This window comes from Miniopterus schreibersii, assembly GCF_964146895.1.
Source record: "Miniopterus schreibersii genome assembly, chromosome: 10".
Lineage (NCBI taxonomy): Eukaryota > Metazoa > Chordata > Mammalia > Chiroptera > Miniopteridae > Miniopterus > Miniopterus schreibersii.
Window position 1 is genome coordinate 59,162,973 of NC_138110.1, and position 19,849 is coordinate 59,182,821.

General features: G+C 39.1%; 1 protein-coding gene across 1 annotated transcript in view; it reads right to left on the reverse strand.

Moving 5' to 3' along the window:
• Nucleotides 1-19,849, reverse strand: part of PHF20 (PHD finger protein 20) — a 107,812-nt gene that overhangs the window by 39,910 nt on the left and 48,053 nt on the right. Inside the window, exons 5-9 of the mRNA XM_081149518.1 lie at nt 14,776-14,855; nt 10,284-10,671; nt 6,257-6,370; nt 5,388-5,576; nt 4,693-4,872 (exon numbers count right to left, since the gene is read on the reverse strand). Of these exons, the coding sequence (XP_081005644.1) occupies nt 4,693-4,872; nt 5,388-5,576; nt 6,257-6,370; nt 10,284-10,671; nt 14,776-14,855 (951 nt within the window). The remainder of the gene's footprint in view (nt 1-4,692; nt 4,873-5,387; nt 5,577-6,256; nt 6,371-10,283; nt 10,672-14,775; nt 14,856-19,849) is intronic.

The following is a 19,849-nucleotide window of genomic DNA, read 5'->3' on the forward strand; positions in this document are numbered from 1 at the left end:
TTAGACTATAATTAAAATTTTTTTAATGGGGAGTTTATAGTATGGGAAGATATATATGTAATAATATTGACTGTGCACATACAACGATCATTTTTTAAATATTGAGGAAAAATGAAAGTAGATTTGAATTTTTTAATTTCACTATTGTGATGTACAATAAATAAAAGATAAGTGATAGACCAAGAGAAAATATAATACAACATATATAAAAGACAAAGAATTGGTATCAGTAATACAGAAAGAAAATTTGGCAAATTAAGAATAAAAACAGCAACCCAACAAGAAGTGGGCAAAGAATATGAAAAGACAAGCCACAGAAAAAACAGATTAAAATGTTCAATAAATACATAAAAAACTGTTCAACCTCATTAAAAAATACATAGAACTTGAAAAATGAAATCTTGTTTCCAATGTCAACATAAATTAGAGAAAATTTAAAAGGTAAGTAATATCCATAGATGGCATGGATGTAAGGGAAAAAGTACTCCACCATACTCTTGGTCAAATCATACAATGGAATGGTCTTTTTAAAGGTGATTTGTCAATGCAATTTAAACTGTGCATTCCCAGATTAGCCGGTGAAGACAGCAGAGTAGGTAACCACTGTACTGGCCTCCTCCCAAAACCACATCAAAATTACAACTAAACTAGAGAACTATGATTCAAAACACCCTGAAATCTAGTTGAACAGAAGTCCTATTAACTAAGAATACACAGAAGACGGCATACTGAGATTAGGAGGGGCAGAGATGCAAAATGGGCTGATCCCACACCCATGTGTTGCTGTTAAAAATCGGAGGGATATCTCAGCTGCAGAGGTCCCCCCTGAGGAGGGAAGGGTCCAAGCCCCACACCAGGCTCCCTATCCCAGGGTTTCAGTGCTGAGAAGAGGAGTCCCACAACATCTGGCTGTGAAAACCAGCAGGGATTGTGGACGAGGGGATTCCATCAGGGTGAGACAGAGGGCTGCTGGAGTCCCAGGCATTCCTCTTAAAGGGCTCACACAAGGATTTACTCATTGAGGGACTCACATACTCTGAGCTCCAGTGCTGGAGCTTGGGGCTCAAAAACATATGCGGGGGGGGGGGGGGGGGGACCAAATCAAAAGGTGCCAGGGACATAAAATGAAGAACTTGAATTGTCTGGCTTCAGGGTGAGGACTGGAGGGAAAGTGATCTCCCTGACAGAAGTGCTGGCAGAAACCATTGTTCCCTTGCTGAGCCCTCCCCACCCAGAGCCAGCAGGCAGATGCAAAATCTGAGTCTCCATCAACCTAACACTGCACACAAATTTTGGGCCCACTCAAGCTACTTTCAGTGACTTTTCCATACAAACAACCAGTCTTGGCTCATGCTGCAGACTTTCCTAAAATCTCTCAAAAGTTCACAAAACCCAAACAAGCACCATGTGGCCTCAGTGTGCCCCATACCTCTTGCTAAGCAGCCCCAAGCCCAACACTAGCAGCAGTCAGCCTCAGTTTGTAGCTTAGCCTCTCCCAGGCATCTCCAAGCCTACCACAAATGACAACCATTTGCAGATCACTTTGTAGCTCAAACCAAGTGACCCCAGGCAGGGCAAAGGCAGCAGGTGACCTTGGCCTGCACCTCCCCAAAAGCCCCAGAACCAGCACACCCAGTGGCCAATTTCAGACCACACCAGAGCACCATACAAACACTTCCACAACTGACACACTCGAAGGGCAGATGTGGCAGGCACCAGAGCCCTGTTAAAGCAAATCCTGCTCTGTAGAGTCAGCCCCTGAACAGCTCCTCTACTTATAGTCCCAGCCAGTCCTTAGAATCAATCAGCCTGAGGGCCAATCCCTCCCACTGATGTGCCAATAGCAATCAAGGCTCAATGACAATAGGAGGGCACACACAACCAACACAAGGGACACATCTGCCACACCTAGCTCAGGTAACCAGGGAGACTGTGTCACTAGGCCCCACAAGACACCTACTACATAAGGCCACTCTACCAAAATCAGAAGATGTAGCAGCTTTACCCAATATATAGAAACATATATAGGAAGGCTGACAAAATAAGGAGACAAAAAAACATGTCCCAAATGAAAAAACAGAACAAAATTCCAGAAACAGAATTAAACAAAATGGAGACAATCTACCAGATGCAGAGTTCAAAACACTGGTTATAAGGATGCTCAATGATCTCAGTGAGAACTTCAAAAAAGAGATAGGAAACATAAAAATGAAGATACAAAACATAAAAAACCACCAGTCAGAAATAAAGAACACAAAAACTGAGATGAAGAATACATTAGAAGGAATCAACAGCAGAACACAGATGAAGCAGAGAATTGGTTCGATTTGATGAAAGATGTCAATTTTCAAATTCAAGCTCAACTGCAAGTCAAATAGGTTAAATACAAAAATAAAACGAACACATCATAGTCAAACTGCTGAAAAACAAAGATAAAGATCTTGAAAGTAGCCAAAAAAAACCCCAACACATTATAAACAAGGAAACTGATATAAATGATCACTAACTGCCCTTTAGAAATAATAGAGGCCAGAGGACAATGAGTAACATCATTAAAGTACTTAAAGAAAAAAAATCTGTAAACACACAATCCTATATCAAGTGAAAATATCCTTCAAGAAGGAAAGTTAAATAAATAAAATCATGTTCAGATAAACAAAAATCAAGAGAATCTGTCACCAGGAAACCTGTATTACAAGAAAAACTAAAAGAAATTTTTCAGGCTAAAAGAAATCTTCAGGAAGAAATGAAGACACTGAAAATGGTAAACATGTACATAAATAAGACGTCTTTTGTCTTCTTTAAAAAATATAATTGCTTACAGCAAAAATTATAATACTATATTGTGAGTTTTATAGTATATGTAGATAGAATTCACGACAGGTAGAGCATAAAGGGGGCTTAATGGAACAACACTTCACATAAAGTGATTCAATATTAATTAAATTGTGAAAAGTTAAGGATCTATATCATAATCTCTAGAGTATCCTCTAAAATAAATGCTAAGAAGAATAGCTAAAAGCTAACAGATGAAATTAAAATGGAATTATAAAAAAAATATTCAATTAGGGGGTGGGACGGGGTGGAATGGGTCATTGAGGAGAAAAAGGGATATCTGTAATATTTTAAACAAAAATTTTTAAAATAAAAAAAAGGGAAAAAAATCAATTAACCTAAAAAAATAGAAAAGAACAAAACACAGAGAGGAGAAACAGAAAGCAAAGACTAAATAATAAACCTAAAAACAACCATATCAATAATTACACTTAATGTAAGTGGACTAAACACTGCAGTTAAAAGCAAAATCTAACTATATGCTATCTATAAAAGACACTTTGAATTTAAAGACACACTTATGTTGACAGAAAATGTTCAATATACCATGCATACATTAAGTAAAAAAAAGCTGGAGTACCTGTACTAATATCAAACTTTAAGTCAAATGCTACTATCAAAGACAAAGTGATATTTCATATTACAAAGAGGGGAATTCATCAGGAGGACATAACAATTATAAATTTGTATGCACCTAATAACAGAACTTCAAAATACATGAAACAAAATTGACTAAATTAAAAGGAGAAACAGACAAATCCACAATCATGATTAAGAGGGTTTTTTTTAACACCCCTCTCTTGGCAATTGATAGAACTAAACAAAACAAAATTAAAGGAGATATATAAAAAAAAAAAAAATACCATCAACCACCTTGAGCTAACTAACCAATATAGAACAGATGAATAGCAATGGCAGAATACACATTTTTTTCGAGTGCATATGAAACATTAACCAAACAGATCATATGCTGGGCCATAAAATAAGTCTCAACAAATTGTAAAAGACTGAAATCCTAGAGTACATTCTCTGACCACAATGAAATTACATTAGAAATCAATAACAGCAAAGTATCTTTAAAAACCCCAATACTTAGAAATGAAACAAACATCCTATATAACCCATGGAAAACAAGTCACAAGATATTTTAATTGAATGAAAATGAGAACAGAATATAACAAAATTTGTAGGATATGGCTAAAGCAGTGCTCAGTGGGAAATTTACAATTTTAAATTCTCATACTGAAAAAGAAAAAAAGATCTAAAATCAATAACCTAAGTTTCTAGAAAAATTTAAAGGAAGAAAACAAGGTGAAAACAGAAATCAATGACATCTTAAAAAGACAAAGTAATAGGTTGGTTCTTTGAAACTATCAAACAAAATTGAGAAATCTCTAGTCATACTAATCAAGACAAAACAGCCCTAGCCAGTTCAGCTCAGAGGTTAGAGAGTCGGCCTGCAGACTGAAGGGTCCCGGATTCAATTCCAGCCAACGGCACATACCTCAGTTACAGGCTTGATCCCCAGCCCTGCTTGGGATACATGCGGAGGCAACCAATCAATGTGTTTCTCTCATATCAATGTTTCTCTCTCTCTCCCTTCCACTCTCTCTGAAAAGCAACAGGAAAAAATATCCTTGGGTGAAAATTAAAAAATAAATCTGGTTCTGGCGAATGAAGAAAGAAGAGGAAGGGGAAGAGGAAGAGAAGAGAAATTAGCAATATGAGAAATGAAAAGAATATAACATTAAATAAGGAAATATTATTAATAAATGGTGAAAAAAACAGGCAAATCCATTAATTATACTTCACAATAAAGAGTCTATATTAAGAGAGAATTATGTTAACTCTATGAACCTGCCACAGTAGAAATCTCTTTTAACTCAGCAAGGGGAGAAGCTGGTTCTGTTTTCATAGCGTTTTCTCCCATTGACTTGCAGTTCAACTCCAAGCCTGTAGCCCCCAATCCATCCCCCAAGGAGTGGCAAGTTAGTGCAGATGAGATCTGGCCAGCTTCCAAAGGAGATTTCAACTGACCTAGAAGAAAAAAAAGAAAGTTTGGGAAGCATACACATGTATAGAGTCTGGGAACCAAAAGAACCTCAACAGACTAAGACAGCCAGGGACTTTTTAGAGGAAGCCATTCATCTCATAGCATAAAAGAATATATTCACAGGTTCTAGCACATATAGCCAGGGCTGGGGCATCTCAAAGAAAGAGGCTAACGTGAAGGGAGGGTTTGCCAGAAGCATTAAAAAAAAGAGGATAGGTACTGGAATGAAATGGCACCAGAAAGACAGAGGGGGCAGGACTCTTCAAACATTGTACCTCCAACCCAATATTCAGACGTATGTAAGCAAAACCAATCTCAAAAAGTTTGTCTACTGAATTATCAGTGAAGAATATGTTATAAAAAACACTGCAGCCCATTCAATAACTTGATTTCAACACCATCTAAAACTTGTGGAAGGCACTACACAAAGATTTACATCGGTTTTCACTGGACAAGCATTAAGGTTGGCAACACAATTCCAGAACAAACTTTGACTCACCTTCTTCAGACTCCTTGGTACTGGATGATGTATTTTGCAAAGAATCAGTATTAACTGTATCAACCATATCTGATACAACCAAGTCAGGATCTAAGATCTCATGGGTCCCATTTGTGGACAGCCTGGAGGACCGCCTCCTCGATAAGTCTTTGTCAGTGTTTTCCGGGTAGTTTTTTGACTTTTCCTGGGCTATAAACCATTAAGAAAGTTGTAGTCAAGAGGCCAGAAGAAATAACTCTGCTACTACAGATTTCTGGACTGGCTGCCCTCTATAAGGGGTTTACAGAGACTTCTGGAATATTAGACCAGTGATCAAAGGAAATATCCCCTCCTAGTTTCTGGTTTTAAGGCACAGTATCTCTGCCAGGAAAGAATCTCCCTTATTTAAGGATTTATGGTCTGCAAATATGTGCCAAGGTCATGTCCCAATTTTGACAACTAAGTTCTACATTAGAGTTTCCTAACATAAAAGTCAAGAAGATTTATAGAGCCTTAGAGCTACCAAATTCTTTTTGGAGGCAACAAGATATTTTTTTTAAAAAATCAATAAACAGTATTTTAACATTTCACTCAGCATATGAAATCTATCCCTTCCTAAGCCATTAAATTTCCAGTGGGATTCAAATCAAATGTAGTTTATGGATATGGATATGACACCACTGACCCCAACATTAATGGGGTTTATGCTTTGAGATTTATTTTTCTTCTAGCAAAACTCCTTTTGATCCAACCAAATCCCATTCACATTAGCTCCTACAATCAAGCACAAGTCTTAGAGCCCACAGGGAATAGGGGAAAACACAGATACAAAGGAGGCTAACCCAAATGAAGTAAAGTTCTAGGCACACATACACAAACTGAAGACTCACATGAATTTTTGTCAAGCCGAGGACGTTTTAATGGGACTTCACTTCCTTTTGATATTTTTCGTCTTCTCAATTCCAATGTTATTGGTTGCAGAGTTTGAGAGTTTGAATCCACAGCTACAATGTAAATAAAACCACACAAAAAAGATACACAATTTCTTAGTGTTCAATCCTCATTGTTATATATAAATACACATACATAGACATCCTTGCATGACAAATAGATCCAGGGGCATTCTTACTTAAACTAAAGAGGGAAAAATAAAATGTGAAATGGGTGAAAATTACTTCCTTATGAGAGGTGCTGACATCTATGACCCAGCTCTAATCATATACGTCTCTCCTGAAACCCTCTCTTTAAAACTGCTTTAAAATATGAAGATGCAAAAGCAGTATTAAAGCAATTTTTATCAGCAATAAATATTTTTAAAAATTTTTATTTACTGATTCTTAGAGAGAAGAAGGGGGAGCGAGAGAGAGAAATATCAATTTGTTGTTCCACTTATTCATGCATTCACTGGTTGATTCTTGTGTGTGTCCCGACTGGGGATCGAGCCCACAACCCTGGTGTATCGGAAGGACACTCTAACCAACTGGGCTACCTCACCAGGACACAGCATCAAATCTTTTAATCAAAACTTGACTTACCGCCTGGCCAGGTATGGCTCAGCGACTGAGCATCAGCCTATGATCCAGGAAATAGCGGTTCAATTCCCAGTCAGGGCACATAGCCCAAGTTGTGGGCTCGATTCCCAATCCAGGGCATGCAGGTGGCAGTGGATCAATGATGACTCTATCATCATTGATGTTTCTATCTCTCTCACTCCCTCTCCCTTCCTCTCACCGAAATCAATTAAAAAAAAAACAAAAACCTTGACTTACCCCAATACTCCAAAAATCTACCATGCAGGCTAATTCCTAAAATGTGAACCTGGAAGTACAGCTTAATTGTTTTCAATCTCAACTTGCTAAATTAGTTAGCTTGGCATTGGTCCTAGTTTTGAGGAACCAAAAAGAATGTCAAAATTTATAACCTCTAAAAACAATTCCAGAAAAATCTCAGGAGACTATTCTATCTGACAGTCAATGTTCCAGGCAAGGCTGCTGATCACTAGCAAATCCAGCTCTGGCATAATTTAGCAGTGCTGACACTAAACCCTTGGACAGTGCTCTTTATTTTTAAACCTAACACTTGAGAAGCTCTTCCCCAATCAGGAAAGATGAGAATCCAAATGGCAAGCTTAATTGTCAAAAAACAAAAGAAAAAAAATTGGGAAGCGTTAGGGGGAAGGCAGGGCTAAGGGGACTGATAGAGGTTAAAAGAAGAGAGAAGGGAAAAGGGAGGAAGAGGGAGGAAAGGAAGGAAATGGAAGGGGAAGGGAAAAGGAAAGGAGGGGAAGGAGGAGGCAAATCAGTGGAGAGTGCTGAACTCCTTGGCTCTTCCTGTGCTAAATTTTCCCAACGTACTAACATAATTTTGTTCCAAGTGGTGGGAACTTGAAGATCACACACATTCCAGATTAAACACAAACAACCCTCCTTAAATAGCTCAGCTCCTGTTCCAATCAAGTCTACAATCTAGAGAGCTCAAACTGGGGCTGACTATATTGAATTTCAGTGTTTCCCAAACTTTCTTATAGTAACAATCATCTAGGAAGGTTGTTTAACATTCACATTCCCAGACCCTGCTCCAGAGATTCTGACTAGGGAGGAAAGGCAAGTGTTAACAGTAAGCTTAGAAAACACCATTTCTCTCTTAAATTCATCCTATCTGGTATGAAATTCTACACCTACACCTACAAAATAAAAGCAATAAACTGGATGGCATTTATTTTACTTGAGTGAGGTCTGCAAGCTGAAATGCAACTACTCCAGTACACACTTTTCAGAAGGCACAAGCCAGAGCATGAATAGCTAAAGAAGAATTGGTTTCATAACACTCAGTTCCCACATATACATACTCTTTCCTAAACTGAGGAGACACATTCAATTTCTGCCAGTTCACCTTTTCCACTTATCCCACTTACATAAAAAGGCCTGCCTCTCACTCATCCCACATCTTAACATGGTATACTGTTGAGAGGTTTAAAGCTTCTAAACTTTCTCAACTAGGATTCCTCATTTGAACACCAAATACACAGGTTATTTTCACGGTTTTCCCAAGGGTAGTTTACAGCTAGTACCAATCAAAATGCACAGGAGAGAAGTCAATTTATTACAGATCATGGATACCTTGGGCATTAGATTTTAATTCTTTCCCAAGATGCTGTTGAGAAAGTCAAGTGAATTTAGGCCAGTGCTATCCAACAGAAATATAATGAGAGCCACAAAATGCAAGCCGTGTATGTAAATTTAAAAATTTTAGTCTTCACATTAAGAAATTAAAGAAAAATTGAAAATGATTTTAAGAATATATTTTATTTAACCCAATATATCCAAAATTATTTCAACATGTAATCAATACAAAAAATTGAGATATTTTACATTCTTGTCAGATTTTTTGTATTAAGTTTTTGATATCCAGTCACAGCACATCTCAATTCAGACTAGCCACATTTCAAGTGCTCACTAGCCACATGTGGCTAGCAACTACCATACTGGACAGCGCAGGTCTAGGCCCTGGATTTATCTGGGACAATTCTAGCATGCTCAGCTTTTGAGGACAAAACCCAGTTATAACCACTGAAGGGGAAGGTGCTTTATTTCCTCTGGGAAGAAATCAATCTACCTAATTTCCTATTTTAAAATTAGAACTCAGATGAGAAAAGGTTATCTACTGGGAATGACAACTAATATTTATTTAAAATATTGATTAAATTAAGGTAGACTTTTTGCCACAGAAATTAAGTCTGATGTAACTGTCTGGATTGATAGAACTAGCTTTGGAAACAAGTAAAGAGCTAATTCTGTAGTTCCACAGTTTTGATGAAAGTAAATTTTATACGTTAAATATATCTTTTGCAACTATTTAAACTTGTGAGAAAAGTAGGTATCACTTTAAAATGTCCTAGGAGATTCACAGTTTTTCAATATTCATGTAGAAAATATGCAAGCCAGAATGTCTGAAGACTACTGCCAGATAACCACAGGCATTCAGTCTAGAGATCCTGGGGACTCTTCATGCCACTGAATTGATCTAGAGAAGGAGTGTTTGGCTTAGGAAGAAATTCAGAGTGTGCTTCATTCTGCGTTATTCTAGAAAAATTCCCAATTTTAACTTTATTTCACAACTGTGCATTCTTCTCTAAGTCTGTATTCTCTAACTTTGACTCTTACCAATTAGTGATCTCAGCTTTTTATTTAGACTATGAAAATTTTCAATCAATAATCACTCTCCAGCCCAGCCGGCTTGGCTCAGTGGCTGAGCATCAACCCACGATCCAGGCAATCTCGGTTCAATTCCCAGTCAAGGTACATGCTCGGGTTGCAGGCTCAATCCCCAGTAGGGGGCATGCATGCAGGAGGCAGCGGATCAATGACTCTCTTTGTGGATGTTTCTCTCTCTCTCCCCCTCTCCCTTCCTCTCTCTGAAATCAATAAAGACATTTTTAAATAAATAAATAATCACTCTCCAGAGAGCTCAATTTCAGATGCACCCATACCTTCCTTAGGTCTTTGGCCCAGTCTTCTTCAGTAAACCTCCTTCAGATGCCCACACCTATTCTACTTCTCCTTTCCTCTTTCATGTTCTCATGAAAACTGTATTTCCAGATCCCAGGTTCTATTCAGCTCACTTAAATTGGGATCATTTAAATAGGTACAAGTATAAGGCCTTAGCTTATTAGGTTTTATTATGTAAGCTGAAGTATCTAATAGACAATTACCTAACCCCCAGAAGCTCAGTCTTTGACATGTTTCCCAACTTGTATGTATCTAGATACATTCCTCCCTTAAAATTCAGCTTCATGGACATGACTTATTTTCAGATCACAGAACAATTCAGTCAGTGACAAAAATGAAGGATTGATGTACAGAAGTGATAAAGAACCACACTGGCATTGTCACTGCAGAGCCCACTTGGGAAACTCACCAGTAGGAGCTATGGAAGGGGGTCTGCCTCGTTTTCTTTTTGGCTCCCTCAAGTTTTCTTGTGGACTCTTCACAATGTCATTTTCAGGTTTCTTATCCACTTGAGCATCTCCAGAGTACTCTCTCTCATTTTCTGAAATATTCTCCTTATCTTCCTTCTCGTTCTTGGGAAGGCTTTTCTCTGACACCTTCCCCTTTTCAGAAGAGATTAACTTCCCTTCTTTATCAGGCTGTTTGGGTCGCTTTTCTGTCTTTAAGCTTTTGTCTTCTTTGTCTTTCTTCAGGTTGACTGTGACTTTTCTCTGCTCTTTAAACTTCTCTCGTTTATCAGGAGATGATGAAAGACTTTTGTGATCTGTTTCTTTAGGCCTAGCGTTACCCACAATATTCTAAAATGAGCAAAATAGCAATGAGACACACTTTGTGATGACTTGCAAATATAAAATCAGATTTTTTTCTGCAAACTTATGAAGACAAAGAAATTAAAAGGACATAATGCCAAGTCACATAATGGTCACTGCTGAAAATATATACCCATATTCTGAGGTTTGAGAACCAATCCTAAATTTAAGGAAAACAATGGTAATGTTCAATTCCTTCTTAGACAAAGCTATCACCCTTATAAGTCACTAGAAAATAATTAAAGGGACAGATAACTACCCCAGAGACCTCTTGTGGAAAGCAATTTTTCTAAGAAAATGCCTTCATCCCAAGCATGACTACACTGACCCAGGACCTTTCAGAGGGCTGGCTCAGTGTACCAGGGGATACTGATTCCCTGTGTTGCGAAGAACCCAAACTGATAACTAGAGGCTGAAAGGAAAGCTGTAAAGATTTTCCAACCCATGCCCAGCCGGGCGTGGCTCAGTGGTTGAGCGTTGACCTAGGATCCAGGCGATCAGAGTTCGATTCCCGGTCAGGGCACATGCCCGGGTTGCGGGCTGCGGGCTGCAGCCGATCAATGACTCTCTCATCATTGATGTTTCTATCTCTCTCTCTCCCTGTCCCGTCCTCTCTCTGAAATCAATAAAGATATATTTTTTTAAAAAATTTTAAAAAAAGATTTTCCAACCCAGCCTTGGCCTGGGTGGCTCAGTGGTTAAAGCATCAACCCGTGCATTTAAGGATCACGGGTTCGATTTCCGGTCAAGGGCATGTACCTGGGTTGCAGGTTTAATCCCCGGCCTCTCTTGGGGCATGTGCAGGAGGCTACCAATCGATGTGTCTCGCTCACACTGATGTTTCTCTCTCTCTCCCCTTCCCTCCCTTCCACTCTCTCTAAACATCAATGGGAAAAATATCCTCAGGTGAGGATTAACAACAACAAAAACACCAAAAAAAGTTTAAAAAAAATTTTCCAACCCAGAAACAGGATCTTTGCTTCCTCTACTGGGTAAAGGCTATTCTCAGTCCAAAAAGTCACCTCTGTGTTCCTGAGCTACTTACTAAGTTTTATCTATCAGGAGGAAGTACAGCTTCTTGGTTACTTTCCTCCTAAATTATTTTCTTTAAAATTCACCCTAAAAATCTTGTGTCCTAGTATGACTGTCTCATAATAAAGCCAGCTCTAAAGTTTATGAAACTACAATTAAGTTTATTTGTATATGTATCTCTCCTTCAAGACCTCACTCTCCACCATATTATGTTCATATGAGATCCCCAGCACCTAGCACACACTAGGCACACAGATCTTTGACAGAAGCAGGAAGGAGTACCTAAATACTCATTGAGTAAAAGTTTAATTTACTGTCCCAAAGGGAAAAATAATAAACAAGGAGAATCCCTGTGGTTAGAACCTAGAAGGAAATATTTTTTCAAGTCCCCAAAAATTTCTGAAAGCAGCCAAGTTTGAGAACAAGCATTCCTCAGTAACTGCTGGCAGAAATATAAATTGCAACCAGCTTGGGGGGAGAGGCACTTTGGGTCAAAAGACTTAAGTTTACACTTTTTAACTAGAATGAATTCCTAGAAATAAAATCTGCTAACAGAATAATCAGACTTGTGCACCCAGATTTACAAATATCTTTACATGATCATTAGGGAATTGGTTACACAAAAAAGGATACATACATATTATAGAATACTACATAGCCATTAAAATCCATATTCACATACGGTATTAAGAAAATCGGGAAAATGTTATTTCATTAAAAGAAGAGCAAGTTATAGTACAGTAATATACTACATGACTCCAATTTTCTTTTTTTAATTCTTACCAGGGGATATTTTTTCCACTGCTTTTCAGAGAGTGGAAGGGACAGAGGGAGGAAGGGGGTGGGGGGAGGAGCAGAGAACCACCAATGTGAGAGAAACACAATGAATGGTTGCCCTCCCCCACGAGCCCCAACCAGGGTGGGGAGAACCTGCAACCCAGGTATGTGCCCTTGACTGGGAATCAAACCTGAGACCTTTAGTCCAGGGGCCAACACTCTAACCACTGAGCCAAACCGGCCAGGGCAACATGACTCCAATTTTGAAAAGAAATATGTATATACATAAATATTTAACAAAAATATCAAAATGTTAATAGCTAACAGTAATTATATCTAGATGATAGAATTATAGTTTTTACTTTGTGCTTTCCTATACTTCCTTGGTTTTCTACAGTAAACTTTTTTTTTTAACTTCCAAAAAAGATAAATATTCCTAAAATACAACTTATCAAAACATTTGAGACAGTGTGGTCCTACAAAAGAAACCTCAATCTATTCTAATGCTATATGATAAAAGCTTTAAAAATTGTCAGACAGATATTTTTTAAAAGTTTTGCTCTACAAATGGCCATTACAGAACCCTAGATTATTAGGATCAGAAAGAGCTGAGAAGTCATTTATCCAAACTACTATGTCCTCTTGGGAAAAAACACACAAGCAAATAGACGCCATGGACCTGTGACTGACCACCTGCCAGGTCTGAGATGAGGTGAGACACTCAGAGGCTCCAGAAATTGAGAACTGAAGCATCCACAAATCCACACTGGGTAAGGTGCCCAGCTCCAAGCCAAAGCACCATGAGTCTATCAATCAGTTTACTGAGTACAGCAGAATAAATAGTTGAACATTTGTTTTCTGGAGCAGTGAATTTCCATTTGGGGAGGTTCTGGATACAATCTGACAATTCTGGGCAAGTTCTTAATATGGTCCTCTACCTATATTAACTCATTCCATGAACTGCACACAAAAATTGTCAAATTGAACACCAAGATAATGTTTTAGAGTACTGTGTAGCTCTTTAGATGCCTGAGGGACAAAAAGATCAAAGAGAAAACATCTTGAGAGCTAAAGCCTTATAATTTTGTGAATTTTCTGAAGCAGAAAACCAGCAAAAGGCAAAATGTCTTGAGGTTACCTTTAAACATATCATATATCATGATCCTTTGAAATTGCTAAACATATGTAAAGAATTAACAAAAATCTGTGATAAGAAGCAGCATTTGATCATCATAAGATACAAATATTGTCACATCAACAACCACCAAAAAGGTGAGTAACAGTAACAATCAGAGTTTTTAAAAACATCAATATCCAGCCCTGGCAGGTTTTGCTCAGTGGTTAGAGTGCTGGCCCACAGAATGAAGGATCCCGGGCCAATTCGGCCAAGGGCACATACCTCAGTTGCAGGCTCGATCCCCAGCCCCAGTTGGGGAGTGTGCAGGAGGCAACCAATCGATGTGTCTCTCTCACATCAATGTTTCTATCTCTCTCTCTCTCTCTCCCCCTCTCTGCTCTCTCTGAAAAGCAATGAAAAAAATATCCTCAGGTGAGGATTATAAAAAATAAGTAAAAAAAAAAATAAATAAATAAATACAAACATCAATATCCAAATTTTGATCTCTCTTTCCCAACTACTTCATGAAAACATAAACATAAAAAAAGACTAAAGGGGGGCGAAAATCACAAAGAAAGTAAGCAACACTTGTAGATGGCCCATATCTCTGTGTACCATATTTCCAGTATCAAAACTTGGGTCCCGTGCTCAGGGAAACACATGCCTGGGACAGGAAATAAAAATTTCAACCAGGCACATCTAGCACAAGTGAATGTCAAATCTGTGCCAAACTATAGCTCTGTAACCACCATGTCATGGTTCAGAGCTTAGAGACAAAGTTCGATGAGGAGAAAATAAACTCTCGATCTCCTGAAGCAGTTCAGCAAGGTTCCTGTGACAGGTAATAGCTCTGGGGACAGGGCACATGGGGAGAGAAAAAAAGAATAATAACTAGACACTTTCAAGAGAGGGTGAGGAAAACAGATAACAGGAAATGGTATGTAAGCATCTGATACTTTTGAAAAGAAGAATCTGTGTTAAAAAAAAATGGCAGAGGGACAAATATTTACAATTTCTGAAAATGTGCATAATGCTTTCTCGTGAAATCATGTCAGATGGAGGAAATAGACTTTGCCATCATAAACATCTGTAATGTCTTTATTTGAGAAACAAAACTACAATGTTAGCATTATTCATACCACAAAGCACAAAACCACATTTCTCACCTGATCTTTGGAAAAAGCTTTGACATGAATATGTTTGACAGTCTGAACTACTCCATCATAAAATTTCACAGTGTAAGTACCTAGAATTCAAGAAATCATAATTTCAACTTGCAGTTTCATGAAAGTGACACTAATTTTCAAAGCATAAATACAAGGGAGCTCCAACCACAATACTATAATAAATTTATGGAAATTTAAAAATTATTTAAGAATCACATCAAAGATATTATTTGTCAAAGATAATAGTGTGCACACCTTTCTTTTTATTTATACAGATCAAAACCCATCAAAAAACAATTCACTTTTATGATGCTTCAGTTGCACTGAATTTAGACCAAGAACAAAGAGCAGTAAAACAATTAAGAATCTGAGGAAAAGGCAGATTTATTTCTTGGTGAATTAATTTTTATCACTTAATCTTTGTTTTCTGGGCTTAGGGATAGTAATAGCTTTTAACTTTAAAAGAAACATGACTATCTTCTAAAGGTATGTTTTCAGGGGGCACATTAATCTCAAAATCAATATGAATTAACTTTATAATATTTAAAAATATAGATTTAGCCAAAACACTAAATGCTGCCTGCTACATTCAGTTTTATTCCATTAGGAAACAAATGTCCAACCAAAAGCACTCTGCTTAAAAAAAAAAGTTGGAAATCCAAATAAATAATGTCTTCCCAAATAAGGCAACCAATTACAAAAGCTATTCTTAGTTGTACCCACACCAACACTTTCAAACTTCTGCATCTTAGAACCCATCTATGCTCCCCACCTTTTATTGTCACAGGGATTTAAAAAGAATCAGTTAATCTTGTCAAGATCACCAGTGAAAGGCTGGTAATGCTTTAAACACTGACAAACACGGTCAGTTTTCAAGACCAATTTCCCACCCAACATGGAATGAAGGGGAAAAAAAAATCCCAAGGGCTGGGAGCAGAAGAATGCTACAAGAAAGATAAGACCTGACTGGTTACCTCCTTCTTACACATTCTCTGCGCACCGCACCCCACCTCTCCTCCAGTCCTAAAAAGGGCCCTGTCAATGACTAGCCATCTCTACTGACAGCCTCTCTCTAGTACTCAAAGTCCAATGCAATCTGAGCCAAATTATTTTCCAAACCTTATTTCTCGTTACTAGCATATAATACCCACCAACTCAAAGTGACTAGCTACACGCCACCCACTGAAACTGCCTTGTAATATTTCTACCTCCACATCTTGATATCAAGTGTTTTCCTACTGGAATGTGCCACTCATTGATCCTTAAGCCCTCTGCTCAAATGACCATAATAGGTCTGTAAAAGCTACTACCTACTGGATATTTCTCCCTGTTCTGAGCTTCTCAAAGACTCATTTGGCACCTGGGCTGCAGAGCCTCATACATATGTAGGACTACTTTAATATAGAAGGCAGATCCCAAATCAAAGGCAGGCTCTCCAAGACCAGAGACCACATCTCACACCAGTTTCTCTCTCACATAGCACCTGGTGAGACTGGGTGCTGTAGACCAGTACTTCTCAAAGTGTGGTCCCCGGACCAACAGCATCAGCAACTCCTGGAACTTGTTAGAAATGCAAGTTACCAGCCCCAACCCCAATATACTGAGTCAAACACTTTGGGAGTATGACACAGAAATGTATGTTTTAACAAATCCTTCAGGTGTGCTAGTGCACACTAAAGTTTGAGAACCACTGGCATAGACAATTAGTAATTACCAACTGATCTTTACTCCTGGTAATTACAAAATAAAGGTGATTATTTGTTACAAGTGTCACCAACACAGAAAGAAAATAGCTAGCATACAAGCTAGATATAATGATATACAGTTATGCTTGGATGGTTAAAACAAGCAATTTAGATAACAGGCTACGGTAAAGGATTCTACATTAAGGCAGCTCAGCAATGACTGATGAGTACTTAAAACAAAGGTCTGGGTTCCTGTTTTCCTGCCTCTATTGTGAGGGTGCAATGGAGCAATGATAAAAAACGCTATGGAACTCTCAACAGACCCTTTCAAGCAACCATGGTGTAGCTCTAGTCAGTGTGGGAGTGGGGGACTGGGGTTTTAAGCACCCTTGACTCATGAAATCTTAAATATTAAGAGTGCTAACAAGCCACCCAAGCCTATACTTTAAACTATTTTATCTACAAAAGAAGTTCAGCATCAGTTACAGCAAAATGAAAACTGTCCATTTTTACAGACATTTCAAACATCCAAAAGGATAACATTGAGTAATGCTATCCAACAGTACATTTCCAGCTCTATGAAGTGAATTTTGAAGCTTACCCCTGATGGCAGACTCAAAAGAACACCTTACATGAAGGGTTGTGCCCTGAGTTCCATAAGTCTAAAACAGCTAGGATTAGAATCTGAGCCTCTTGCTGACCTTGGACCAATTCTTCTCCCACCATCCCACACTTTATTATTCCCTAAGTCCCTCAGCCTAAAGTCCAAACCACAGACCCAGGGCACAAGAGACCACCCTGAAATGACCCAAACTATAGTCAAAGGTGCTCAGGGGCCACTGTCCTTAGACAGCAATATCCCAGCCCTGGCCCTTCCAAAGGACGACAAAGGATCATCTTGAAACTGTCTCCCCTTGATCATGCCCACAGCCTAAGTTGGGCTTCAATAAATCAGTGGGGGGAAAACAGCACATCCCATGGATAAGAGAGGCCCCAAATCTACTTTAATGGTTTCATGTATAACTAAGAGTATCTTCCCATGGAATCCTCCCATGGAACCCTCCCATGGGTGCCTGACAATAAAGCCCTTCCATAGCCACACACATCTAACAAATAACATGTAAATGACAGAATTCAAAATAAGCACATCTTTAACACAAAGGCCTCCTGGCTCAGGCTCCCTTAAGAAGTCCCTGTCCTTACACTGCCAGGTGAAACAAAGCTTCCTGGCCTTGCCCCTCTGGGAGTAAGAACTTAGCATATCAGACAAAGATTACAGCAGTCAGTTAATAGCAGAAGGGATGTAAGAACAAAGCTGGAGATGTATAGCAAGCTCATCTTCTCTAGGACCAAGGAAATAGGGACACACAGCTCACTCTGGATAGGACAGACTTCTGTTGCTCTTGAATCTACCGTTAACTGTGACTCCAGGGCCTTTTCTCTATCCTACTCATTCTCCAGGAGTCAGAATAAGTTTTCAAACATGGTTTCTCAAAGTCCTCAGGTTTTCACAGATGTGCCTCAGCGGGTGGGCAGAGATATGCACAAGTTTACAGACATACCTTCCCTTCCCCTCTAAGTCTTTTCTTCTTAGCAATTTTTACACAATGGGCTTGGGTTCTGTGACCAACAATTTCCCAAAACGCTCATCTATTTCCATTTCTTCTTTAATTTTTAATTGCTCAAATGAGTCCAGAGCAAGAGCAGTGTATTGTCTGTATCACTGAGCAGGGATGGGTTCAGAGACTCATCACCCAGTCAGGGCTATAGAGATACTACCAGGCTCCAGAAAATACAAACCATCAACACCAACCGTACCATCATATCAGACCTGTGTGTACATGTCCACGGATGAGGATCTTAGCTCTTCCATTTATGTAAGTGCTCTGTAACCTCAAGCAATTTGTCCTGTGAGCTTAGTTCCTCATCTGTTAAATGAGGATTGAGTTGATAGCAACAATCTTTCCCTGTCTGTGTGAAGACTAAATGAGATCAGAGCTGGAAATTGCTTAGCAAAGGGACTGTCACAGAGCAAGGGATCAGTAAGTGGTTCTAATTATCATCCACGAAGTCATTCTAAAAGAGAAGCGCCAACTCCTTCCCCTCATAGAAGATAAAAGCCAAGCTAGCACTTGCATATGTGGGCCTAAACCTTCCTTTTTATCTCTGTGCAAAGCTGTTCACATAGTCTCAACATCCCTGCATTTCAAATGTAGGATCAGTTACAGCATAAAGAAAACAAAAAACAGTAACAGCTTCAACAAGAGGCTCTAGAACATTTCCACAGGATAAAATACAGACTTCAGACAATGGACCAAAGAGACTGAACTGGGAGGGAGAGTGCAGCAGGAATGTGACCTAATATGCATTTAACTTTCTGGAAGAGGAACCTGATTAGCCTGCTCACTCAAGTTTAAGAACCACAGGTCAACAGGAAGGAACAATTCCTCATTCTGTTGTAAATTTGAACCTACTTTCAGTTTCCCCTGAGACTGGGAGCACAAAGCCCTGACAGACAAGTGGCTCTCCCATCCCCAGCTTGAAAAGGGAGAGCTGAGCAGCCCCAGCAAAGAGCTGAGATCAACTCACCAGAGATGGCTTCCGAACAAAGATTCCCTAGAACCAGAATCCTATCTTTTACCTCAATACCGACCCAGGGTCTACAAGGCTACCAGGTGTGGCTGCCTTCACACTAACTGATGCTTAATTACCACTGCCAAAGAACCATTCCAGGTGAAATAGCTGAATAATATGGCATTGCCACCTCCAGTTTCCAAGTGCTAACTAACTCCCTCAAGAAACTCTAAAGTTGCTGCTATTTAGTTGTAATTCAATCACACCAGATTCCCAATGCCAGCTATTGATCTCCACTCTGGCTAGAGCCCCTGCCTACCGGCCTGCTCAGTCCATGATCAGCCTCAGCAAAACCACTAGAGAGGTTAAGAGTGGCAAGAAAACCAGACCAAGCCTTCCAAAGATGAATCTATAGAGTGTGACTTCACTTTAACCCTGGCCTCCTCCTGGCAACACCAACAAGACAGAATGACTTTTATAGGAAATAAAAGGGCACCCTGCCAGCAGAGCTTCTATTCATAGTGCCATTAAGCTGTGGCGGCCCCCTACTACAGATGAAACTGAGGCAGGGCAGAGAATACCAGGGAAAGAGTGAAAAGAGAGCCCAGCATTGTCTCTTCCAATCCTGCAATTGCTGGAATGAATCATGATGAACTAGAAACTGTATACCAGCTCCTACAGATAAAATCTAACCCAAAGGCAGCACCTAAGGGTCATTATCTCATCTCAAAATATCTGAGCTCCCATGAAGGCTAGCTTTCCCTCACAAGCCACAATGTGGCAATAATAACACCCAACTGGTCCCACTAACTTTC